General features: G+C 43.3%; 1 protein-coding gene across 3 annotated transcripts in view; it reads left to right on the top strand.

Moving 5' to 3' along the window:
• Window positions 1-20,791, top strand: part of LCT (lactase) — a 39,349-nt gene that overhangs the window by 12,486 nt on the left and 6,072 nt on the right. For 2 of the 3 annotated variants that reach the window (XM_065560503.1, XM_024099597.3), the window contains 11 exons: window positions 1,053-1,155; window positions 2,319-2,397; window positions 3,156-3,864; window positions 4,643-5,288; window positions 8,877-10,439; window positions 11,599-11,867; window positions 12,084-12,374; window positions 13,765-13,963; window positions 14,895-15,097; window positions 15,604-15,713; window positions 17,691-17,825. In XM_065560503.1, the coding sequence (XP_065416575.1) occupies window positions 1,053-1,155; window positions 2,319-2,397; window positions 3,156-3,864; window positions 4,643-5,288; window positions 8,877-10,439; window positions 11,599-11,867; window positions 12,084-12,374; window positions 13,765-13,963; window positions 14,895-15,097; window positions 15,604-15,713; window positions 17,691-17,825 (4,307 nt within the window). The remainder of the gene's footprint in view (window positions 1-1,052; window positions 1,156-2,318; window positions 2,398-3,155; window positions 3,865-4,642; window positions 5,289-8,876; window positions 10,440-11,598; window positions 11,868-12,083; window positions 12,375-13,764; window positions 13,964-14,894; window positions 15,098-15,603; window positions 15,714-17,690; window positions 17,826-20,791) is intronic. The other variant, XR_010591265.1, reaches the window with a different exon arrangement.

Below are 20,791 nucleotides of genomic sequence, written 5' to 3'. Positions count from 1 at the left end.
TAGTCTGTATCCGCAAAAAGAAGAACAGGAGTACTTGTGGCACCTTAGAGGTGTACTCCTGTTCTTCTTTTTACAGCAAATGAGTTACAGAACCAAGAATGGAAGACAGGATTCCCTAGTCCCCTGGCCACTTGACAATACTTCCTCCAGTTAACCTTTGCAGCTAGACCAATCAAACATTTTTGATGTTGTTGAAACAATTTCTTAGTTAAGAGCTTTTTTTTTTTATTTGTCAGGTTTTTTAATGAAAAAATCAACCCCCCAAAACTTTAGTGTTTTGAAAATAAAGGTTATTGTTTTTGTTCCTCCCCCACCCCCCACCTATCCCTTTTTGACCAGTCCTCCTTAAAAGCAGGGATGGAGACTGGTGCCAAATATCTCACTTCTCAATCCCTTCCCTTGTTCCACGTGCCTTCCCCCAATCCCATGAGCCTTTCATCTCCACTCTCCCAGGCACTAAGAGGTTTCCACCCCACAAGCAGGCAGATGAGCCTTATATTCTGTCCCCTCTCCCTACTTATGTCCCTGACCTTTGAGCACTGAGCCACTTTTGTCTCTGCCAGGTCTGCCTTGACCCTAGACTCTGCTGCTGCTCTGAGCATCTTGCCTTACTGCCGCCTCTACTGCTTAGCATGAAGCAGCAGAACGCAGAGCCCAGCAGCAACAGGAAACTGGGCAAGTCTGCCATGTGGTTTGGCAGATATGCCCTGATCCCCTCATTCCTCTGGCTGTATATGTTCCACCCCACAGTACCACCTGGAGACCTCCCAGGAAACAAACTAGTTCTCAAAGTGAATACCCCAGGGTTAATATTGAATAGGCTGCATATGTGTGTATATATGTACATATTTTTTGTGGTACAAACAATGCAAATTATTTTCACACCCTCTCTGGATTATGTGTTAATCTGCCTTTAAACATTCTTATCCCTGACGTGCAATTTTGTAGGCATTCTATCAGGTTTTATATCCCATGTTGAAAATAATAAATGCCAAGCTTGAAACTTTGCTTATCTCCTTCATACAACTTGATGCCATTTTTTTGTTTTACAGACTATCAAGGAGAATACAAAAGTTTTACTCTTTGATCTAAAACTTCATGAATGTAACTCCATGAAAGAGAATCCATTTATAACAGTAGCTAGCATTTTCCAGGGTAAGTGACATGTTCAGAAGGAAGGATTCAGTTTCCAACTCTGCCAGAAACTTCCTGTAAGATGTAGGGCAAGTCACTTAATCATAATGCCTCCGTTCCCCATTTGTCAAATGCAACTTAACATTTCCTTCTTTCTATCCATTATCTTTTTGTCTGCCTAAATTGTCTTACTGTTTGTACAACACCTCGTACAATGGGACCCTGATTTTGGTTGGTTCCTTTAGTCTCCATTAAACAAGAAGTAATAATAATAGCCACATTTCGGTTGAGCATCCAATCTAAACTATAAAGCTAATGTTTCGGGGACTCTGAATATAATCTTCCCAAGCAGGTAGTATTGGGAGAGGCAGTTTTTAAAAGACTGGATTTTAAACCATGAGCTTATGTATATCATAATTTCTCCTGATGTAATGTGTAGTCATTTTCTTAAATCCCAGGCTTTGACACATCCCTCATTCGTCACTCGTACAAATCTCCCAGCACAACACACGCTCCCACAAGTCATCGGTTTAAGGTTTCTTAGAGCTGCCTGGAAAATGGAGCAGCTTGGTAAGCTGCCTGCCAGTAGAATCTAGAACCTTCCACCCCCACCACTTCCCTGATTAATTGCCAGCCTGTGCCCCTTCACAGACAGAGCATTACTTCTCCAGAACCTCTCCCACGTACCTGACTAACTGCCAGCCTGGAGGGCTGTGCCAACGGTCATTTGGCTGAGTTGCACATGCATCAACCTGAGTTTTGTTAAAACTGCCATGGTGTGGGAGGAGGGATGAGTGAGAGGGGGATGTAACTGCTGTTATTTTACCAAAATTGTACAAAACAAAGATCACTATTCTCACTCTCCCAATGCAATCCTGAAATTGCCTGACTGAAAGTGTTATCCTTACCATAAACTTGAGTGCTTACCATAAAGCCACAGGCCATCACTAGTTTTACTGTTAAGGTAAAAGGTGAGAATAAAAGAAGGTGCAAAAATGAGAATGGGATAACAGTACAAAGTAGCTAGGGGAGAGGCTTTTCTTGTAGCTAGTTAGCACTTAGACAAATCTATACATACCCAAGCGTTTATCAGGTACATATCATGGGGAACTGAACTGGCTAATATCAGAAGTCACATGTTTTCTTGCAACTGAGTTGTGTGTTTCTCTTCTTGTCTTTTTCAGCAATTAATCAAGACAAGGTCTTGACAATGGGATATGATGTTAATGAATTCTTAAACTACTCATCAGTTCATAAAATTAGGTACACAGTTTTTGTTCCTTAAGTGAAGTCTTGTAAACTCTCATGTCCTGTAGAAGACAGTATGCTAGGCAGATAGTGTCCTTCAGTAAACATGCTATGTCAAATCATTTTTAAATGCAATTTCTTTTTAACTAGAAATGCTCTGCATTTCTTTCTTCCTCATATGTCGAGATTGCATCAGAACCAGCAGAGTATCTTGTACTCCTGTAGAACCTGACCCCATCGCTACATTTTACAATAAAACATCTTCAAAAAGGCATTGCCATTCATGTGAGGCTAGTTGGATTATACACAAGTGTGTATAGTAGCTGGCTCTGTACAGGGGGGCTTTGAGAACTGCACTAGCATCATTCATTACAGTAAGCGCCTTACATTAAAAATTTAGCCCTTGTGGGTTTCATGATCTACATAGTTTAGTGAGTGCCGTGCTCATGGAGTCAATATACGCCACAAGGGTTTTGTCTTCATCTTTGACTCAGGTGTAGTCAAACATGCCATACACACCCAAAACGTTGGCTTAGAAATGTCTCCTGTGCAAGTTTGCAGAGTTAGTCAATTGTACACCAGAACTGACAGACAATTGACCATTGGATTGATTAGAGCATTAAAACACCACAATGTAGCTAGTACGTTGGAGCTGAAAAAGAAATGAATGACTATTTATTAGCTTTATAGTCTGCAATCTGTAATAATGCCACCAATCGTGACTATATTTTAACTTTTTTTTTTTCTTTTTTTTTTCCCCCTTAAATCCCTAGTCCCCATATAGCTAATACGACTATCCAAAAAAGACTACAAGAGGGCCCGGCTGCTGCTCTTGCTCCTCTCTCCTCCTATCAAACAGTTTGGGAAACTTTTGCTAACCAGTCTGAATTGGAGAGAGACACTTTTGTGCATGATGTTTTCCCAAGTGGTTTCCTCTGGGGCACATCCACTGGTTCCTTTAACGTTGAAGGAGGCTGGGCCGAGGATGGAAAAGGAGAGAGTATTTGGGACTGGTTTGGGCAGCAAGGTCATGTCCACATGAATCAGACCGCAAATGTGGCGTGTGACAGTTATCACAAAATTGACTATGATGTTTACCTGCTCAGGGGTCTTCAGTCGAAGCTGTATAAGTTTTCTATATCCTGGGCCAGGATTTTTCCCACTGGCATTAGAAACAGCTTCAGCCCCCAAGGTGTAAATTACTACAATAAATTGATAAACCGCTTACTGGAATCTAATATTGAGCCCATGGTGACCTTGTTCCACTGGGACCTCCCACAAACACTGCAAGATCTCGGTGGATGGCAGAATGAAAGCATTATTGATACTTTTGCAGACTATGCAGACTTCTGCTTTGCCACCTTTGGGGATCGGGTTAAATTTTGGATTACCTTCCATGAACCTTGGGTCATTAGCTACGCTGGCTATGGCACTGGACAGCATCCCCCGGGAATCACTGATCCAGGAGTAGCATCTTATAAGGTACCCACAAAGAGGAGCTTGCATTCTTGGGGCTATTATAGTTGTGCTTTTTCTTTGATAACATTCTGTTTGTGTTGATTCTGTGTCCTGGTGGTGGAGAAATCTCAAATGATCTGTATGTAAGGCCAGTGCGCTCTCAAGACATATCCGTACTGCAACACTTATAAGAAATCCACTAATTAGCAAGGGCTAGATTGATGGGTAAATAAAGGGTTAATACTTAATTGTAGCAAAACAAAGAGAATGAATGTATTTGATTGTATCCCTCTCCTCCCAAAGCCACATCACTCATCATTTTAGGCTGGGATTTTCAAAGAGGCCAAAAGAAGTTGGATTTCAATGGGAGTGCGATTTGAAAAACCCAACCTTAGATTGTGAGACATTCAGGACAGGTACTATATCCTGCCATGTGTTTGTGCAATGGCCTGTACATAGAGAGAAGACTCCACTTGCAACTGAATTGAAGGTGTATCTGGGTTGGAATGTGGCAGCTTCTTAACATTGCTTGTCACAGCTATGAAATAAGTTGACTGAACTTCTTCAAACCTCAAAGCTTGAATCTGCATTTGCGGCTAAGGTGGCAGGAGAGGTATCTTTCCTCATTTGATTCAAACTAGTTTTATGTAGCACTTTCTATGAACTTGACTGGGGTTTTATGTTGGGTAGGAATGTTTAATTTTTATATGTACTTAATCTTCATGTCTAAAAGTTCTTAAACGGCTGGCTTCAAATCCGTGTGCAGTGCTGTGACACGCTTCCCTCCTTCTTCTCTCCCAAGGTGGCTCATTCAATTATTAAGGCGCATGCAAAAGCCTGGCACTTATATGATGACCGATATCGTTCCCAACAGCATGGTAAGGTGGGAATTGTGTTGAATTCAGATTGGGCTGAACCCAAGACCCCAACAAGTTCTGAGGATGTGAAGGCAGCTGAGCGCTACATGCATTTCATGCTAGGCTGGTTTGCTCACCCTATATTTGTTAATGGAGACTATCCAGATATCCTGAAGTCCCAGATCCAACAGAAGAACCAGCAGTGCTCTATCCCAGTTGCCATCCTCCCTTCATTTAGTGAGGAAGAGAAGTCCATAGTGAAAGGAACTGCAGATTTCTTTGGTCTTTCTCATTACACTTCCAGACTGATCAGCACTGCGGTTAATGACACCTGTATTCCAGCCTATGAGAATGTTGTGAACTTTTCCCAACATGTTGATCCTTCTTGGCCACAGACTGCCTCATCTTGGATCAGAGTGGTCCCTTGGGGGCTGAGAAGGCTGTTGAAGTTTGTTTCCCAGGAATATACAGGGACTAGGATCCCAATTTACATAGCAGGGAATGGTGTGCCCACAGAAGATGGAGGGGATGTTATTAATGACACGAAGAGAATGGATTATTTCAGGCTGTACATCAACGAGGCTCTGAAAGGTATGCTGTATTTGTTTTTAAATGGTTAAATGTTATTTAATTGGGCCAGTGTTTTCACTTTAACTTGTGACAACCTGTGAACATTCCCATTTGTGTGGTACCATTAAAGCTACATCCTCTGCCAACTGCAGCCACTAGATGTGACTTGATCCCACAGACCAGGCCTGAATATGTTTCCCAGACCTGAAGAAGAGCTCTGTGTAAGCTCAAAAACGTCTCTTTCACGAACACAAGTTGGTCTAATAATAGATATTACCTCCCCCACTGTATCTCTCTATGTGCATACTATGGAAGGCAGGCAGACTTGGGCCCAAACCTGCACTGAGCTCTGTGGGAAGACCCTTGTCCTTATACAAAGCCCTACTGAAGTTAATGTGGTACCAGACAACTGTCTGAATCCACCAGATTGGATCTCCTTGCAGGATCGGGGCCAAAGTGTAGAAGCCTGGCATATCCCTGCCTGGAATATGAAAACATCGTTCACAGAAGTGTGTGTGTGTGTGTGTGTGTGTGTGTGTGTGTGTGTAAAGTGCTTTACAAAGCAGCTCAGTATCATTATCCCCAATTTACAATAATGACTGAAAGTTGTCCTTTGATAACTGTGATGGGTGACCTACCCCTGTTGGTAATCTCCATAGAAGGGTTGAGGACTGAATGCATAAGGCAAGTGAAATACCCTCTGATCTGGGTAGAGATTCCCTGCTGGTTGTAGGTGGATGCACCTTGGTAGGGCAGTGTGAGGAAGCTGGCACTGCTGCCCCTACTATACATGTTCTGTGGTTAATTACAGGACTTCTTTCTCCAGAAAAGTCCAGTCAGCACTGAATTTACATGACAGTTCTGTCTCAATATAGTAGTAGGTCCATAAGAGAGCGGTACACTTGCAGTGGCTCAAGACACTTGACCTTCAAAATATAAACATGTTGGCTTAGGAAGCAAGAGGCCAGAAGAAGGAATCAAAAGCGGGGGTTTGAAAGGAACAAATAGTCCTTAGGGACCTAATTCCCATTGACTTGTGAAGGGAGTTAGGCACCAAAGAGCCACTTGTGCCTTTGAAAATCTCCCACATGGTAGCACAGCTCACCATGACTAGGTTGTTCGGCCAGCTTATAGCTGAGTTTTGAAACTATCTAAATCTATGCACATAGAAAACTAATTTGATTTTTCTCCCTCCCGCCTCTTGTAAGTACAACAAATTGTGCCTTGCCAAGAAGAAAGTCAAGGAAAGTGTGGGCCCCTTACTGAATGAGGGAGGCAACCTAGTGACAGAGGATGTGGAAAAAGCTAATGTACTCAATGCTTTTTTTGCCTCTGTCTTCACAAACAAGGTCAGCTCCCAGACTGCTGGACTGGGCAGCACAATATGGGGAGGAGGTGACCAGCCCTCCGTGGAGAAACAAGTGGTTCGGGACTATTTAGAAAAACTGGATGAGCACAAATCCGTGGGGCCGGATGCGCTGCATCCGAGGGTGCTAAAGGAGTTGGCGGATGTGATTGCGGAGCCATTGGCCATCATCTTTGAAAACTCATGGCGACCGGGGGAGGTCCCGGATGACTGGAAAAAGGCTAATGTAGTGCCCATCTTTAAAAAAGGGAAGAAGGAGGATCTGGGGAACTACAGGCCAGTCAGCCTCACCTCAGTCCTTGGAAAAATCATGGAACAGGTCCTCAAAGAATCAATTATGAAACACTTAGAGGAGAAGAAAGTGATCAGGAACAGTCAGCATGGATTCACCAAGGGGAAGTCATGCCTGACTAACCTAATTGCCTTCTATGATGAGATAACTGGCTCTGTGGATGAGGGGAAAGCAGTGGATGTGTTATTCATTGACTTTAGCAAAGTTTTTGATACGGTCTCCCACAGTATTCTTGCCGCCAAGTTAAAGAAGTATGGGCTGGATGAATGGACTGTAAGGTGGATAGAAAGCTGGCTAGATCGTCAGGCTCAATGGATAGTGATCAATGGCTCCATGTCTAGTTGGCAGCCGGTTTCAAGCGGAGTGCCCCAAAGGTTGGTCCTGGGGCCGGTTTTGTTTAATATCTTTATTAATGATCTGCAGGATGGTGTGGACTGCACTCTCAGCAAGTTTGCAGATGACACTAAACTGGGAGACTCCAGTAGATACACTGGAGGGTAGGGATCGGATACAGAGGGACCTAGACAAATTAGGGGATTGGGTAAAAAAAAAACCTGATGAGGTTCAACAAGGACAAGTGCAGAGTCCTGGACTTAGGACGGAAGAATCGTATGCACTGCTACAGACTAGGGACCAAATGGCTAGGTAGCAGTTCTGCAGAAAAGGACCTAGGGGTCACAGTGGACGAGAAGCTGGATATGAGTCAACAGTGTGCTCTTGTTGCCAAGAAGGCTAACGGCATTTTGGGCTGTATAAGTAGGGGCATTGCCAGCAGATCGAGGAACGTGATTGTTCCTCTTTATTCGACATTGGTGAGGCCTCATCTGGAGTACTGTGTCTAGTTTTGGGCCCCATACTACAAGAAGGATGTGGAAAAATTGGAAAGAGTCCAGCGGAGGGCAACAAAAATGATTAGGGGTCTGGAGCACATGACTTATGAGGAGAGGCTGAGGGAACTGGGATTGTTTAGTCTCCAGAAGAGAAGAATGAGGGGGGATTTGATAGCTGCTTTCAACTACCTGAAGGGGGGTTCCAAAGAGGATGGAGCTCGGCTGTTCTCAGTGATGGCAGATGACAGAACAAGGAGCAATGGTCTCAAGTTGCAGTAGGGGAGGTCTAGGTTGGATATTAGGAAACACTATTTCACTAGGAGGGCGGTGAAGCACTGGAATGAGTTACCTAGAGAGGGGGTGGAATCTCCTTCCTTGGAGGTTTTTAAGGCCCGGCTTGACAAAGCCCTGGATGGGATGATTTAGTTGGGAATTGGTCCTGCTTTGAGCAGGGGGTTGGACTAGATGACCTTCTGAGGTCCCTTCCAACCCTGATATTCTATGTTTCTATGAATCATCATTTTCAAGTGATAAACAAGTTATAGATTACAGCCCTGGAAACACTCAGCCAGGGAGACTTGAGATTTTTTCTTAAATAAAAAAGGAAAAGAGCTAGGGGAAACATATTCACAATATTAACACAGTTCCTTTTCTTTGAGCAAGTACATCTCAAATTTAAAAAAAAAATTAAAAACTTAATATTTTTAATTTCTAAGAACAACTAATGAAAAAATCATCATGCTCTAGGTATTCTAAAAATACAGGATAGTGATGCATTTATCACTGCCTCCTAGTGGTTGCTTTATAAAGAAAAGAAGTCCTGTTCCTAACAGGTGGCACATGGGCCAGGTTTTTTGGACTCAAAAGATCCTAGATTCTGTCCTCCACGCAAATATATTGACATATATATCCGTGTTGTTATCTGTGTGCACAGTACAGAGATTAATTACAATGTGTTATGGTTACTGGTGGTCTCAGATACATGAGATACTTTGGTCTTTAGCCTCACGATGCATCCTTGGGTGTGTCACCGTTATCCTTGTTTGTTCCTTTGTGTAATATTGCCCATTGTCCAGAAAAATATTCAAAGTCTAACGTATTTCTCTATTGTATTTTAACAGCTATAAAGCTAGATGCAGTTGATGTTCAGACATATATTGCCCGATCCCTGATTGATGGCTTTGAAGGACCAATGGGTTACAGTCAACTATTTGGACTACATCACGTGAATTTTGAAGATGGCAACAGACAAAGGACACCAAAGGAGTCAGCATATTTCTTCTCCAGTGTTATTGAAAAGAATGGTTTCCCCAAAGAAGTCATGGACAGATCTCTTCAGTCACTGACGTGTGATTCGCCCCCACCACCAAAGTTACTCAGTTTACCAGCGTCTGATGTACCTTCAAAGGCAAAAGTTGTTTGGGAAAAATTCTCACCCCAAACTAAGTTTGAAAGGGACATGTACTTCTATGGAACCTTCCCAGATGATTTTACATGGGGTGTGTCCTCCTCTGCCTACCAGATTGAAGGAGGTTGGGATGAGGATGGCAAAGGGCCTAGCATTTGGGATAACTTCACCCACATCCCAGGGAAAGTAAACAATAATGAGACTGGAGATATAGCTTGTGATAGCTATAACAAACTAGCTGCAGATCTTTACATGCTGACAGCTTTAAGGGTAAAGAGCTATCGCTTCTCTCTGTCTTGGCCTCGCATTTTTCCTAGTGGAAGAAATGATTCCATAAATAGCCATGGGGTTGATTATTACAACCGACTTATCAATGGTTTGACTGCAAGAAATATCACTCCTATGGTCACTCTGTACCACTGGGATCTGCCTCAGGCTCTCCAGGACATTGGTGGCTGGGAGAACGATTTATTGATTGAACTTTTTGATAGTTTTGCAGACTTCTGTTTCCAGACTTTTGGAGACAGAGTGAAATTTTGGATGACCTTTAATGAACCCTTCGTCATTGCATGGGCTGGATATGGGTTAGGAGAATTTCCACCAAATGTGAAGGATAATCCAGGTCACACTCCCTATAAGATTACACACACGTTACTAAAAGCTCACGCCAGGGTTTACCATACGTATGACCGTAAATATAGAGTCAGTCAGAAAGGGGTTATTTCTTTGAGCCTCAGTGTTGAGTGGGTTGAACCAAAGACACTGGATGATCCCAGAGATGTGGAAGCAGCAGATCGCTATCTGCAGTTTAGGCTAGGGTGGTTCGCACACCCAATTTTCAAAAATGGGGACTACCCAGAGGTCATGAAATGGACAGTAGGGAACAGGAGTGAGCTACAGAACTTGCCATCATCCCGTCTGCCAGCTTTCACGGCAGAGGAGAGAGAATACATCAGGGGCACAGCCGATGTCTTCTGTTTCAACACCTACACCTCCAAAATTATAAAGCATAAGACCACCAGGCTAAAACCATTCTCTTATGAGGATGACCAGGAGCGATTGGAGGAGGTTGATTCATCCTGGCCTACCTCAGCAATTTCAGAAATGAGAGCTGTAGCCTGGGGTCTCAGGAGGCTGCTGAATTGGATTAAAGAGGAATATGGCAATCCCCCAATTTACGTAACTGAAAATGGGGTGGGAACACAGACCAAATCTGACGTTGATGACACGAACCGGATATTTTACTACAAAACATACATCAATGAAGCTCTGAAAGGTATTGGGGTTATTTACAGTAGTGCTAGCATGATGATGAAAGATTTCCACCATCATGGGCTCCAGGCCTGTTTTTTTTTCTCCCAGTGAGGAATGTCTTTTAAAAGATAAGCATCCCTTGTCTTCCCTAACACATCAGGAACTGAAGATGCTTAGAATGAGATGTGCAGTTTGCCAGGTCTAAATTGGAGGTCACCCTGGAAATAGTTTTACAAACAAAAATTGAGCTTTCTCAGCTCCTCTATGCTCACCTTCCCTTCTTGTTCATTTACCCTTCTTTCCCTTCTCTTATGCCATGCTGGCTGATGCTTCTTGGATGGATATATTGAGTCCGGCCCGAATAGCTAGCAATTACCATCCAATGGTGGTTTTGAATTAGGAAGCTTTCACTTCCGTTGTCCCTTCCATGAGCTGCAAAGTTAGCTTAAACAGCATGTTGGGGATTCCCATGGTTTGGGGGAATCGCCAGGTGTGAAAGAGCCAGCCTGTACCACCTCAGACCCCGTGGTGTAAGAGTGTCAGAGGAGAAGGGGAATTGTCTAAAAAATGCTGAACCACTGGCTGTAGAATGGACCCTTGGGGAACTGCTGCAGCTAGGCATCATTTAGTGCAGCCTTGCGGATCTGGGGCATGGAGCCTTGATTTTTCTATGCACCGGCCTTAATGGGGAAAAGGGGAGTTGATGATGATTTTAACTGAGGTAACTAAACTAGAGATGACGCTGTGCCATGAATCTCAGCTCTGGACTTTGAGAGAAACTTTAGGGGTATTCAGATTTAGCGTTTTGTCTTTTTTTCCCTCCCATCTCTAAACTAAAACAAACAGAAAAGACACCGGAGCCTTCATTATCTTCTGATAATGCCAATTGGTAAACCAGGCTGTAATGTACTGACTTTGTGTATATGATATTGCCCTCTAGCGACTGGCCCACCCAAATAGTAAGGGACGCTTCTAAAGATACTAGCTAAGGAAGATCTCCTTTAGCTTGAGGACGAGGGTTCTAGTCCCACTTTCTGAAGGGGTATATGATTCATCTACTGTTTGTGTTCACACATGAATCCTTTGCAATACCTTATAGTTTACATTAGGATACTTCACTGATTCTGTTCTATCACGTATGTTATCCAAGCAACTGTTTTGTTTTTTTAAAATATTTTCAGCCTACAAGTTGGATGGCGTTAATCTTCGAGGATACATTGCTTGGTCTCTCATGGACAACTTTGAATGGTTGCATGGTTACAGTGCCAGGTTTGGACTGCACCAAGTTGATTTTGAAAATCCCAACAGGCCAAGGACCCCCAAACGCTCTGCTGTGTACTATGCTGAAGTCATACGTAACAATGGGATCCCATTACCAAAAGAGGATGAGTTTTTATATGGGGAATTTCCAAAGAATTTTTCATGGAGCGTAGCAACCGCAGCATATCAGGTTAGGAGATCATAATGTCATCTGTATATTACCAGTGAACAATTGATTGTTTCAGAAGACACTCAAAGCTTTCATAAAACTGGGATTTAGTAAAATTGCAGGAACTTATAATAGCTAATAGACTGGGGAATGCAAAGACACTTAAGAATAACGTATGTCCTAAAATGGGAATTTAACTTCAAAATCAGGAGATAACTTGTTTTTATATAATTATAGATTGAAGGAGCCTGGAGAGCAGATGGGAAAGGACTTAGCATTTGGGACCAGTTTGCTCATACTCCCTTGAAAATTAGCAATGATGAAAATGCAGATGTAGCTTGTGACAGCTACCACAAGCTTGAGAAGGACTTGGCTAGTCTGAAAGCTCTCCAAGTGTCTCACTATCGCTTTTCAATTTCCTGGCCCCGTGTTCTCCCAGATGGAACTACAAAGCGTGTAAATGAAGCTGGATTAAACTACTATGAGAGGCTTATTGATGCTCTCCTTGCATCTAATATTAAACCTCAGGTAAACATCTATATATAAGAAGATTTCAGGATTGTCACGGTCTGTGTGTCATTTTGAAGCCTAGAATGTCAGTTGTCAGTGTGAAGCAATGGACACAGCTACTAGCGTGGTTGAGAGGTCTTTTTGTTTAGAATATTACCAGGTTCAATCATCATTGGTATTTGCAGTCTGTTACCATCCAGTTTTTCAGCTTTTCAGCCATATTGGGCTTTTTTATGCATATGACTTTACACCTGTATGACAGTACAGACTTTCCAGCCCTACATTTTTATGATTCTCAAGAGGTCATCTTGTCCAGTCCCCCACGCTGAGGCAGGATTAAGAACACTTAGGCCACCCTGACAGCTGTTTGTCTAACCTTTTCTTAAAAACCTCAAGCGTGGGGGATTCCCTAGGTAACCTGTTCCAGTTCTTAATTACCCTTTTAGTTAGAAAAGTTTACCTAATACTTAACTTCAGTCTTCATTGCAGCAAATAATGATGCTTGGACTGTGAATCTCATAAAAAGCGGTTAATAACAATTTGATACCAAAAATAAAATTTTTCATTCTCTCAAATTACCATGTGCAGTCGTCCCTGAGCCCCGGTCCTAAGAGTTGCTGAACTCTCTCAATTTTTATGGACTTCAGGGGGAGTTGAGGTTGTTCAAAAGTCTTGCAGGATTGGCCCCTATCTTTGTAAATAACAGAATCAAAGTTTATTTTCCCCTTCAAACATTAAGAACGTGACTGTCTCAGCCTAGCAAAAAATAGGAGTTCTATTTAAAAGGGTAAAGAGAAACCATATCTTGTGGTTTTTCCAGCTGCAATCCTTGTGGTGTGAAATGCGCAGCTGATAAGAGATGCTTGATGCTCAGGGAATCTTGGGTGTCTTTTTTTTTTTTTTTTTTAATTTAAATCCCTGAATTTATAGGGCTATCCATTCACTGTCTTGCATTGGGTGGGGGCGGGGAGGGGAGGTACCAGATTCTAATTTTAGCTTGCTTTGACAACAATTCCAGAACTGGTATAGTCGTCCACTTGGGTCCATCACTGGGCTATTGTGACTATTGATTACATTAAGGATCAAATCCAAACCTGGCACAAATAAGTACATCTCCAGGGTTGGATTTTTACTAGTGTCTGAAAAGACTGTAGAAGAAATTAGTAGTAGTATTTGTGTGTATTAGTGACCACTGTATTGAGCTGCGCACAATACAGGCTTTGGGAGATTCCCTTTATGATACAAATCAATTAATGTAAATGCCTATCAGTCAGCGACTGTCATGTGATGATAATGCAGGCTTCCGTAAGTAACGTCATGTCCCTTGTCCATTTCTTCATGAATGAGAGTGAATCAGTGATTATCTCATAAAGTAACTAGTGATGTTTGTAACTGTCTCTCTACATAGGTAACTATTTACCACTGGGACCTCCCTCAGGCCCTGCAGAATGTTGGCGGTTGGGAGAATGAAACTATAGTTCAGAGATTTAAAGAATATGCTGAGTTACTTTTCCAGAGGCTGGGAGATAAAGTGAAATTTTGGATAACCCTCAATGAACCCTATATAATCGCAAATCTTGGCTATGGCTATGGCACATCTGCTCCAGGTATGACTACTGTCTTTAAGCTGTGTTCTCCGGTGCGAGTAAGAAGTGAGTTCATGGTTATTCAGGAGACAACGGATGATGATATGGTTAAGGCACTGGATTGGGACTCAAAAGGTCTTCGTTCAATTCCTGGGTCTGCCACAGACTTTCTTTGTGATCTTGGGCAAGTCACTTTTATGTCTCTCTGCTTCAGTTCCTTAGCTGTAAAATGGAGTTAGTTTATATTGGGAGTTTCCAAAGAACTTTTAATGAAACATTGCTTCTGCAACATATCAGGTTGGGAAATGACAATGTGAATTACTAGTGGACAATCAAATGTGTATGCAGAAAACACACAGGTTTTATAAAACTGGGGTTTGTAAAGTTTTACTTAATAGGGGCATTGCAAGGATAAAATCTGTTGTGAGGTGCAGAGTATTAGATAGGGTGATCAGATAGCAAGTGTGAAAAATTGAGGTGGGGGGTAACAGGCGCCTGTATAAGACAAAGCCGTGAATATTGGGACTGTCCCTATAAAATTGGGACATCTGGTCACCCTAATACTAGAGCACTGAGGGCCACATAATTATCCAGAGAGACAGGACCATACAGTACCTCCTGTGGAGACACCTACATGTGAGGTATGGAACCTCTGCAGTGCTCATGCATCACATCCTTGAAGTCATCCCCTAATGGGAGAGTGAGACATGTAGCTTCCCCACATCATGGATCTCCAGGAAGGGAAAAGTTCTCTCAATCCTATGGAAAGAGATTCTCTCTGTGTGTTGTTCTGGACCCCTCTGCCCTGCAGTTTGGCCCCTGCGGAGCCAGATGAGATGGTGTTTCTTCTTTTACTGGCAGTTCTAGTTGTTCTTTTTGTGTTACTCTGCTGGAAACAGCAGGCTTGGTTGTGGGAGTAGCCCTGTCTCACCTCATGTATTGCTCTCTTCAGGAATCTTTGCTAGACCAGGTAGAGCTCCTTACATAGTAGGGCATAACTTAATAAAGGCCCATGCTGAAGTCTGGCATCTGTACAATGAAACCTACCGTCCTAAACAAGGAGGATTAATCTCCATTACCATTAACTCTGACTGGGCTGAGCCAAGAAACCCTGACAAGCAGGAAGATATTGACGCTGCGAAGCGATATGTGCAGGTACACAGGAGATCTCACCAATACACCCTTTGCTCTTTCTCACTCCATTTTCCTAACCCATAGTTACTATGATTCAGAGATGCCTTGACCTGGATCACTGCCTTGCCATTTTCTAGCAGATTGTTGCAGTGAACCAAGCCTAACACTGAGGCTCTCGATATCTTTTTCATGTACCAATAGTTTTAATTGTGTAGAACCTCCTTAAGATTTTTGTCTCCCAGAGACACCCATCCTCTCCTTGATAACACCCTGTAGCAGAGCAGTTATACAGTAAGCAGCAGAGAAGAGCCAAAATAGAAATACAGCACCACAGCTGTGGTGTTCTTACTGATAACGTAAGGCACTTCCCTGCATCTCTGTTTGCTCATTCATTTAAAGTAAATGGTAAATGGTATGGCACAAATTTTGCCATTGGCTAGTAGAATATTAGCTCAGATTCTTGCATGGCATTCAGTTGGAGACGTGTTATTTAACCCCTCACCCCCTTTCTTATTTCCTTGGCTTAGTTTTATGGTGGTTGGTTTGCTCATCCCATTTTCAAAAACGGCGATTACAATGAAGTGATGAAAACGAGGATATGGGAGCGCAGCCTGGCTCAAGGGCTGAGCAAATCACGGTAAGCGCCTGGTAACAAGACATGAGCAAATACGTTAACTTCCACCTTGTAAAATTCCACTGTCCTGGTAAGGATGTGTGGGCTAGTAAATATTCATGATTATTTTAAAGCTGGGGTGAAGTAGTTACGATAAATTTGCAGTGACCCTTACTTCTGAGGTATTATGTTACAGTGGTTAAAACAGTGGCCTTATGAAAGGATGGGGAGGATGAAGAATTGGGATTCAGGCTTATGATAATAAACCGTATGAATCATTTCCCCTTTAAAATAAACCTGGCTAGGCCAAGGAACATTCTCTAGCCTGCTTAGTTCTGCAGTGGTAGGATCCCAGAAGTGCCTCCTAATCTGTAGTGACTCGCATCTTCTCTACTATACAGTCCAGCTGTTACCCAGAAGTGGTTTAAAACCTTAACTCTAGCGATAACATTTTCATTTGTTTGCTGTCCAAGATGTGAAGAATGCCCCTAACAATCTGTAACCCCTCTTTTTGTCATATGACTGCAGTGGTGTTAACTGGCCACTCTACCTGGAATGGTCCCTTAGAATATGTGCTAGTTACTTAGAGCAGATTGTTTAGCATATCTTGCATTTAGCTGTGGTGCTCCGAGACCTGAAGAAGAGCTCTGTGTGGCTCGAAAGCTTGTCTCTCTCACCAACAGATATTAATTTACCCATCTTGTCTCCTTTAAGGAGGAAAGCTTTGTCAGGGTCAGTCCCTTCCTGCTTGCACCAATTCACTGGTGTAGCTCAATCTGTTTTTCAGGAACACCAAATAAACTTGTATAAAAAAGTGCTCACCATCTGTATACCTCTGACCTGTTTTGTGTAGAGTATTTTACCTACTTGATTTCTGACCTATGTAAATACAATCTGTTAATCCTGTAAATGAGCAAAAGGAGAGGATTTGGGATAAATTAGTTTATCATCTTAATTAAATACATCTATAGGAGTTGCTGTATTCCCCTAGAAAGTTATCTTTTTTGCTTTTGGGTTTAATGTTAAAACTATTTCTGCACATCTCATTTGCAAACAAAATGAACTTCTGTAAAATCACTTTCTTCAAGAGTTTCTTTGGGGGTAATGACACAAACAGGCAGCTCAAAATTGTACATTGGATGCTCTGCAGTGGAAGACCTACTGCTCCTATACAGATGCATTGAGTGTTGCTTTCAACTGCTCTTAAAAATGGTATGTTATATTGATCAGCTGTGAAAAATTGAAGCCTGGCAACTCAAAAAACTTAATTCAAAGGCACCAGTCTGGCCAGATGGTACATCAATCCATTGTGCTATCACAGCTTTATCATGAGATGTTGGGAGCAACATCAAACTTCTGTGCTGCAGATCACCTTCCCTTTCTCAGAGTCTGGCTACACCCTGGCCAAATAGTGAATCATCTTCACTTTCATAGCATGGTGTAGCGAAACTGGCAGAGCTGTGCACTTGAGCTGTGCAGTATTTCTGATCATTTACCTCTGAAAAGGTAAAGGAATGTTTGCTGATGTGGTCTTGAAGAAATTGCTTAGCATGCTCTGGGAAAGGTGTGGTTTGGTGGCTGTAGTGCATTAATGCTTGAGTTCTGGTCCCAGCTCGGGAAGGAGTGCCCTAGTGGTTGGATGTCAAGATTCTTGTGTTCAAGTTCCATTTCTGCCACACTCTCACTTTGGGCAAGTCTCTCAGTATTCAGATCAATAAAATGGGTATTATGATGCTTACATCAGAGACTTTTAGGTTGAATAAATTGGTGTCTGTAAAGCACTTTTCACAATCACAGTGGGCTGCGTAAGTTCAATTATTTCTCATTATTGTTAACATTCTAACAGGTATGTAGTTTCTTTAGGGAATTCAATTTTTTTCTGAAACTTACTTGTTTTTAAAAAGGGAAAAGAGATTGACCACAAAACAAATCCTTTAAATATTTCCCAGTAAAAGGAATTTTGTCAGTAAAAGTCTTTCTTGTTTTTCCCTTTTAATGCAGACTCCCAGAATTTACCGAAAGTGAAAAGCAGAGAATTAAAGGCACATTTGATTTCTTTGGTTTCAATCATTATACCACAATATTGGCATACAACTTAAACTACGCTTCTGCCATCTCATCCTACGACGCTGATAGGTAAGACATAAGCATAAAGTTATAGTCAAATAACACACACACTTCTGGAGCCTGTGCCAATATGATCAACATTAAAAATTAACTTGACAAGCTCTTGGACTTTTAGACACCCAAGACTTGGGCTAGTAAAATATTCACTGGGTCAGAAGTTTGGGTACTGTCCAAAATTCAGGGAATAAATGTGATACTTGCTGCCCTTGCTCCATATTCACAAGCTTATGACACTGAATTTTTAGCAAGCACAGTTAAGAACAGAACCACTAATTAGGGTGACCAGATGAGAGGAAGAAAATATCGGGACACATGGCGGAGGGTTCACCTGCGGAGCAAAAACAAAAAAAACAACCCAGTGCTGCCAGCGGAGAAAAATATCGGGACAAATTGCGTCCCCACCAAAGATTGGTCGGGACACAGGACAAACACCTAAATATTGGGATGGTCCCGATTTTATCGGGATGTCTGGTCACCCTACCAGTAATAAAGGAAAATGTGTTTGTCAGAAGTTGATATAAAAATGTGAGTAGACGATCTTGAAAATGGTATCTTCATATTCTCTGGCTTTTGAGATGGCAGACTATACTGGCTTCTAGATACTTAATAGTTGTCTTTTAAATGTGTGTTTGTCATAATGGAATTCATCTACCAACTACAGTGTGAAGCTTTAAGGGTAAAACAACTTAAATACTAAACATATGTAAAGCTTCTTATTTTAATATTAAAATAACCTTCTGGCCCAGTTTTATATTTAATAGATTAGCAAATACGGGCTGTTTTTAACAACTGTTTTGGTTTATAGGAGGGGGAAATGCTGGTAATTTTCCTCTCCACCTATGGTTCCACATAAATAGCTGTTTTGCCATCAGTGTATGGAGAGAGTTTGTAGATAATTCCCATAACTTCGATGAGAGTTGGTTATAAATCCCCCTTGATGAGAGAGAGAGAAACAGAGATCAGAGGACCACATTCTCGGATCAAGGAGATTTTACATCTAGGGTGACCAGATGGCAGAAGTAAAATATCAGTAGAACACATGGGCGAGGGGGCAGCCACAGGCGCACAGCCCTGATCGGAGCCATGGGGGGGGAGGGGGCGCAAAGCCCTAGGAAGCTGTGAGGGGGCGCGTATGGCCCCTGCTGCCATGGGCGCATGATCCCAGTTCCAGCCCCAGCCCCGTTGCTGGCTCAACCCAACTGACAGTCACCTCACCTTCCACCCATGGGATGGGACAGGCGTGGGCGAGTGTCTGGGAGGGCTGGGGTGGTAGAGGTGCTGGGCTGTGAGGGGGTGGAGGGTGCTGGGCAATGGGGGAGGTTTGTGTGTTCTGGGGTGCTAGACACTTGGGGGCACTGGGCAGTGGGGGACATCTGTGTGTATCGCAGCGCTGGGAAGTGGGGGTCTGTGTGGGGTACTGTGTAGTTGTGGTGGTGGGGCTGTGGCGAAGGACACTGGAGAGGGGGAGATCTGTGTGTGTTGGGGAACTGGGGGGTGTGGAGTGGTGGGGCTGTGGGCAGGAGGGTACTAGGTGGTGGTGGTGGTATGCAGGGCTCTGTGCATTTGTGGTATGGTGTATGTGTGTGGGGGGAGCTCAGCATAGCGGGTCTGGGGGGTGCTGTGGCCTACCCCCAACAGGAAGGGGCACACTGGCAGCACAGGGCCAAGCAAACCAATATGTGTCTGGCTGGCCTCCCCACCCGCTGCTCACCTCCTCACCTGAGGGCTTGGGGAGGAGGTGGGGGGTGGGGTCCAGGCGGTGCTTACCTGGGACAGCTCCTGGGAAGTGGCTGGCAAGTCCCTCTGGCTCCTAGGGTCGGGGCGACCAGAGGGCTCTACGCGCTGCTTGCGCCTACAGGCCCTGCCCTGCAGTTCCCATTGGCCATGGTTCCCGGCCAATGGGAGCTGTGGAGCTGGCGCTCGTAGCAGGCGCAGCATACAGAGACCCCCCTCCACCTAGGGGCTGCTGGGTCCTGCTGGTCGGGAGCTATGTGGAGCCAGGTAGGGTGCCTGCCCATTAGGGTCACCAGTCCAACCCCACGCCAAATATCGGGACAAATGGCATCCCGATCGTACATCTGTCAGGACATGGGACAAACAGCTAAATATTGGGACAGTCCTGATTTTATCGGGACGTCTGGTCACCCTAATTACACCCAATTCCCATTAGAGTTAAGGGAATTATCTACATACATGGAGAGGAAAATGAATTACCAGTATCACCCCTGCTATCAGTGAAAATGTTAGCCACTGCCTTAAACTATATCAAACTGGACTTGGGAAGAGCTCTCAACAAGCAAGCATGAGGATGGGGGCACATCACATAGAGGGGAGGGATCTTTAGAGCTCACAAGCATCCTCCACAAATGATTTAAAAGACTGCCGAAAAACCCTGTCACATTTGGTACTCTGTATTTTATGTCTATTTTTTTAGTTTTAATCAGGTGTACATAGAAACTCCCCTGAACGCAGTAGCTCTCTGAAACCTGCCCATACCTTTGAAGCTTGAACCCTTCTGTAATTTTAACCAAAAAACTATATACACTGTGGACTCAGTCCTGCGTTGTTTGTGTCCCCAAAATTGCCATTGATGCATAGGGAATGCAGGATTGAACACACACGCTCTCTTGGAGGTTCTAAAGTATTTTGCTATACACGTTAGAACCTCCAAGAGAACACTAAAACTAGATTGGGTTATTGTAGGGTTAGGGTCAGTTTTTGACATAGCTTAAGCCAGTGGCTCTCAGGCTCTTTCAAGGTGAACCACATCTTAATAGACTAGTGAGGTTCACCTCCCAACACTCGATCACCCCTCTGCTGTCTTGCCAATGCTACCTCGGTCTCTTCTCCCTTATATGTGCTGCCTGATTCCCTGAACGTTCTCCTCAACCGGCTGCAGGTCTTGGTGATGACTGCCAGCTTCAATCTTATTACTGCTTCTGTTACTTCAGTCCCAAAGACCCAGAAGTTGAAGG

This window comes from Chrysemys picta, chromosome 11, assembly GCF_011386835.1.
Source record: "Chrysemys picta bellii isolate R12L10 chromosome 11, ASM1138683v2, whole genome shotgun sequence".
NCBI lineage: Eukaryota > Metazoa > Chordata > Testudines > Emydidae > Chrysemys > Chrysemys picta.
The sequence above is the reverse complement of the archived record's forward strand: the minus strand, read 5'-3'. Positions and strand labels throughout refer to the sequence as shown.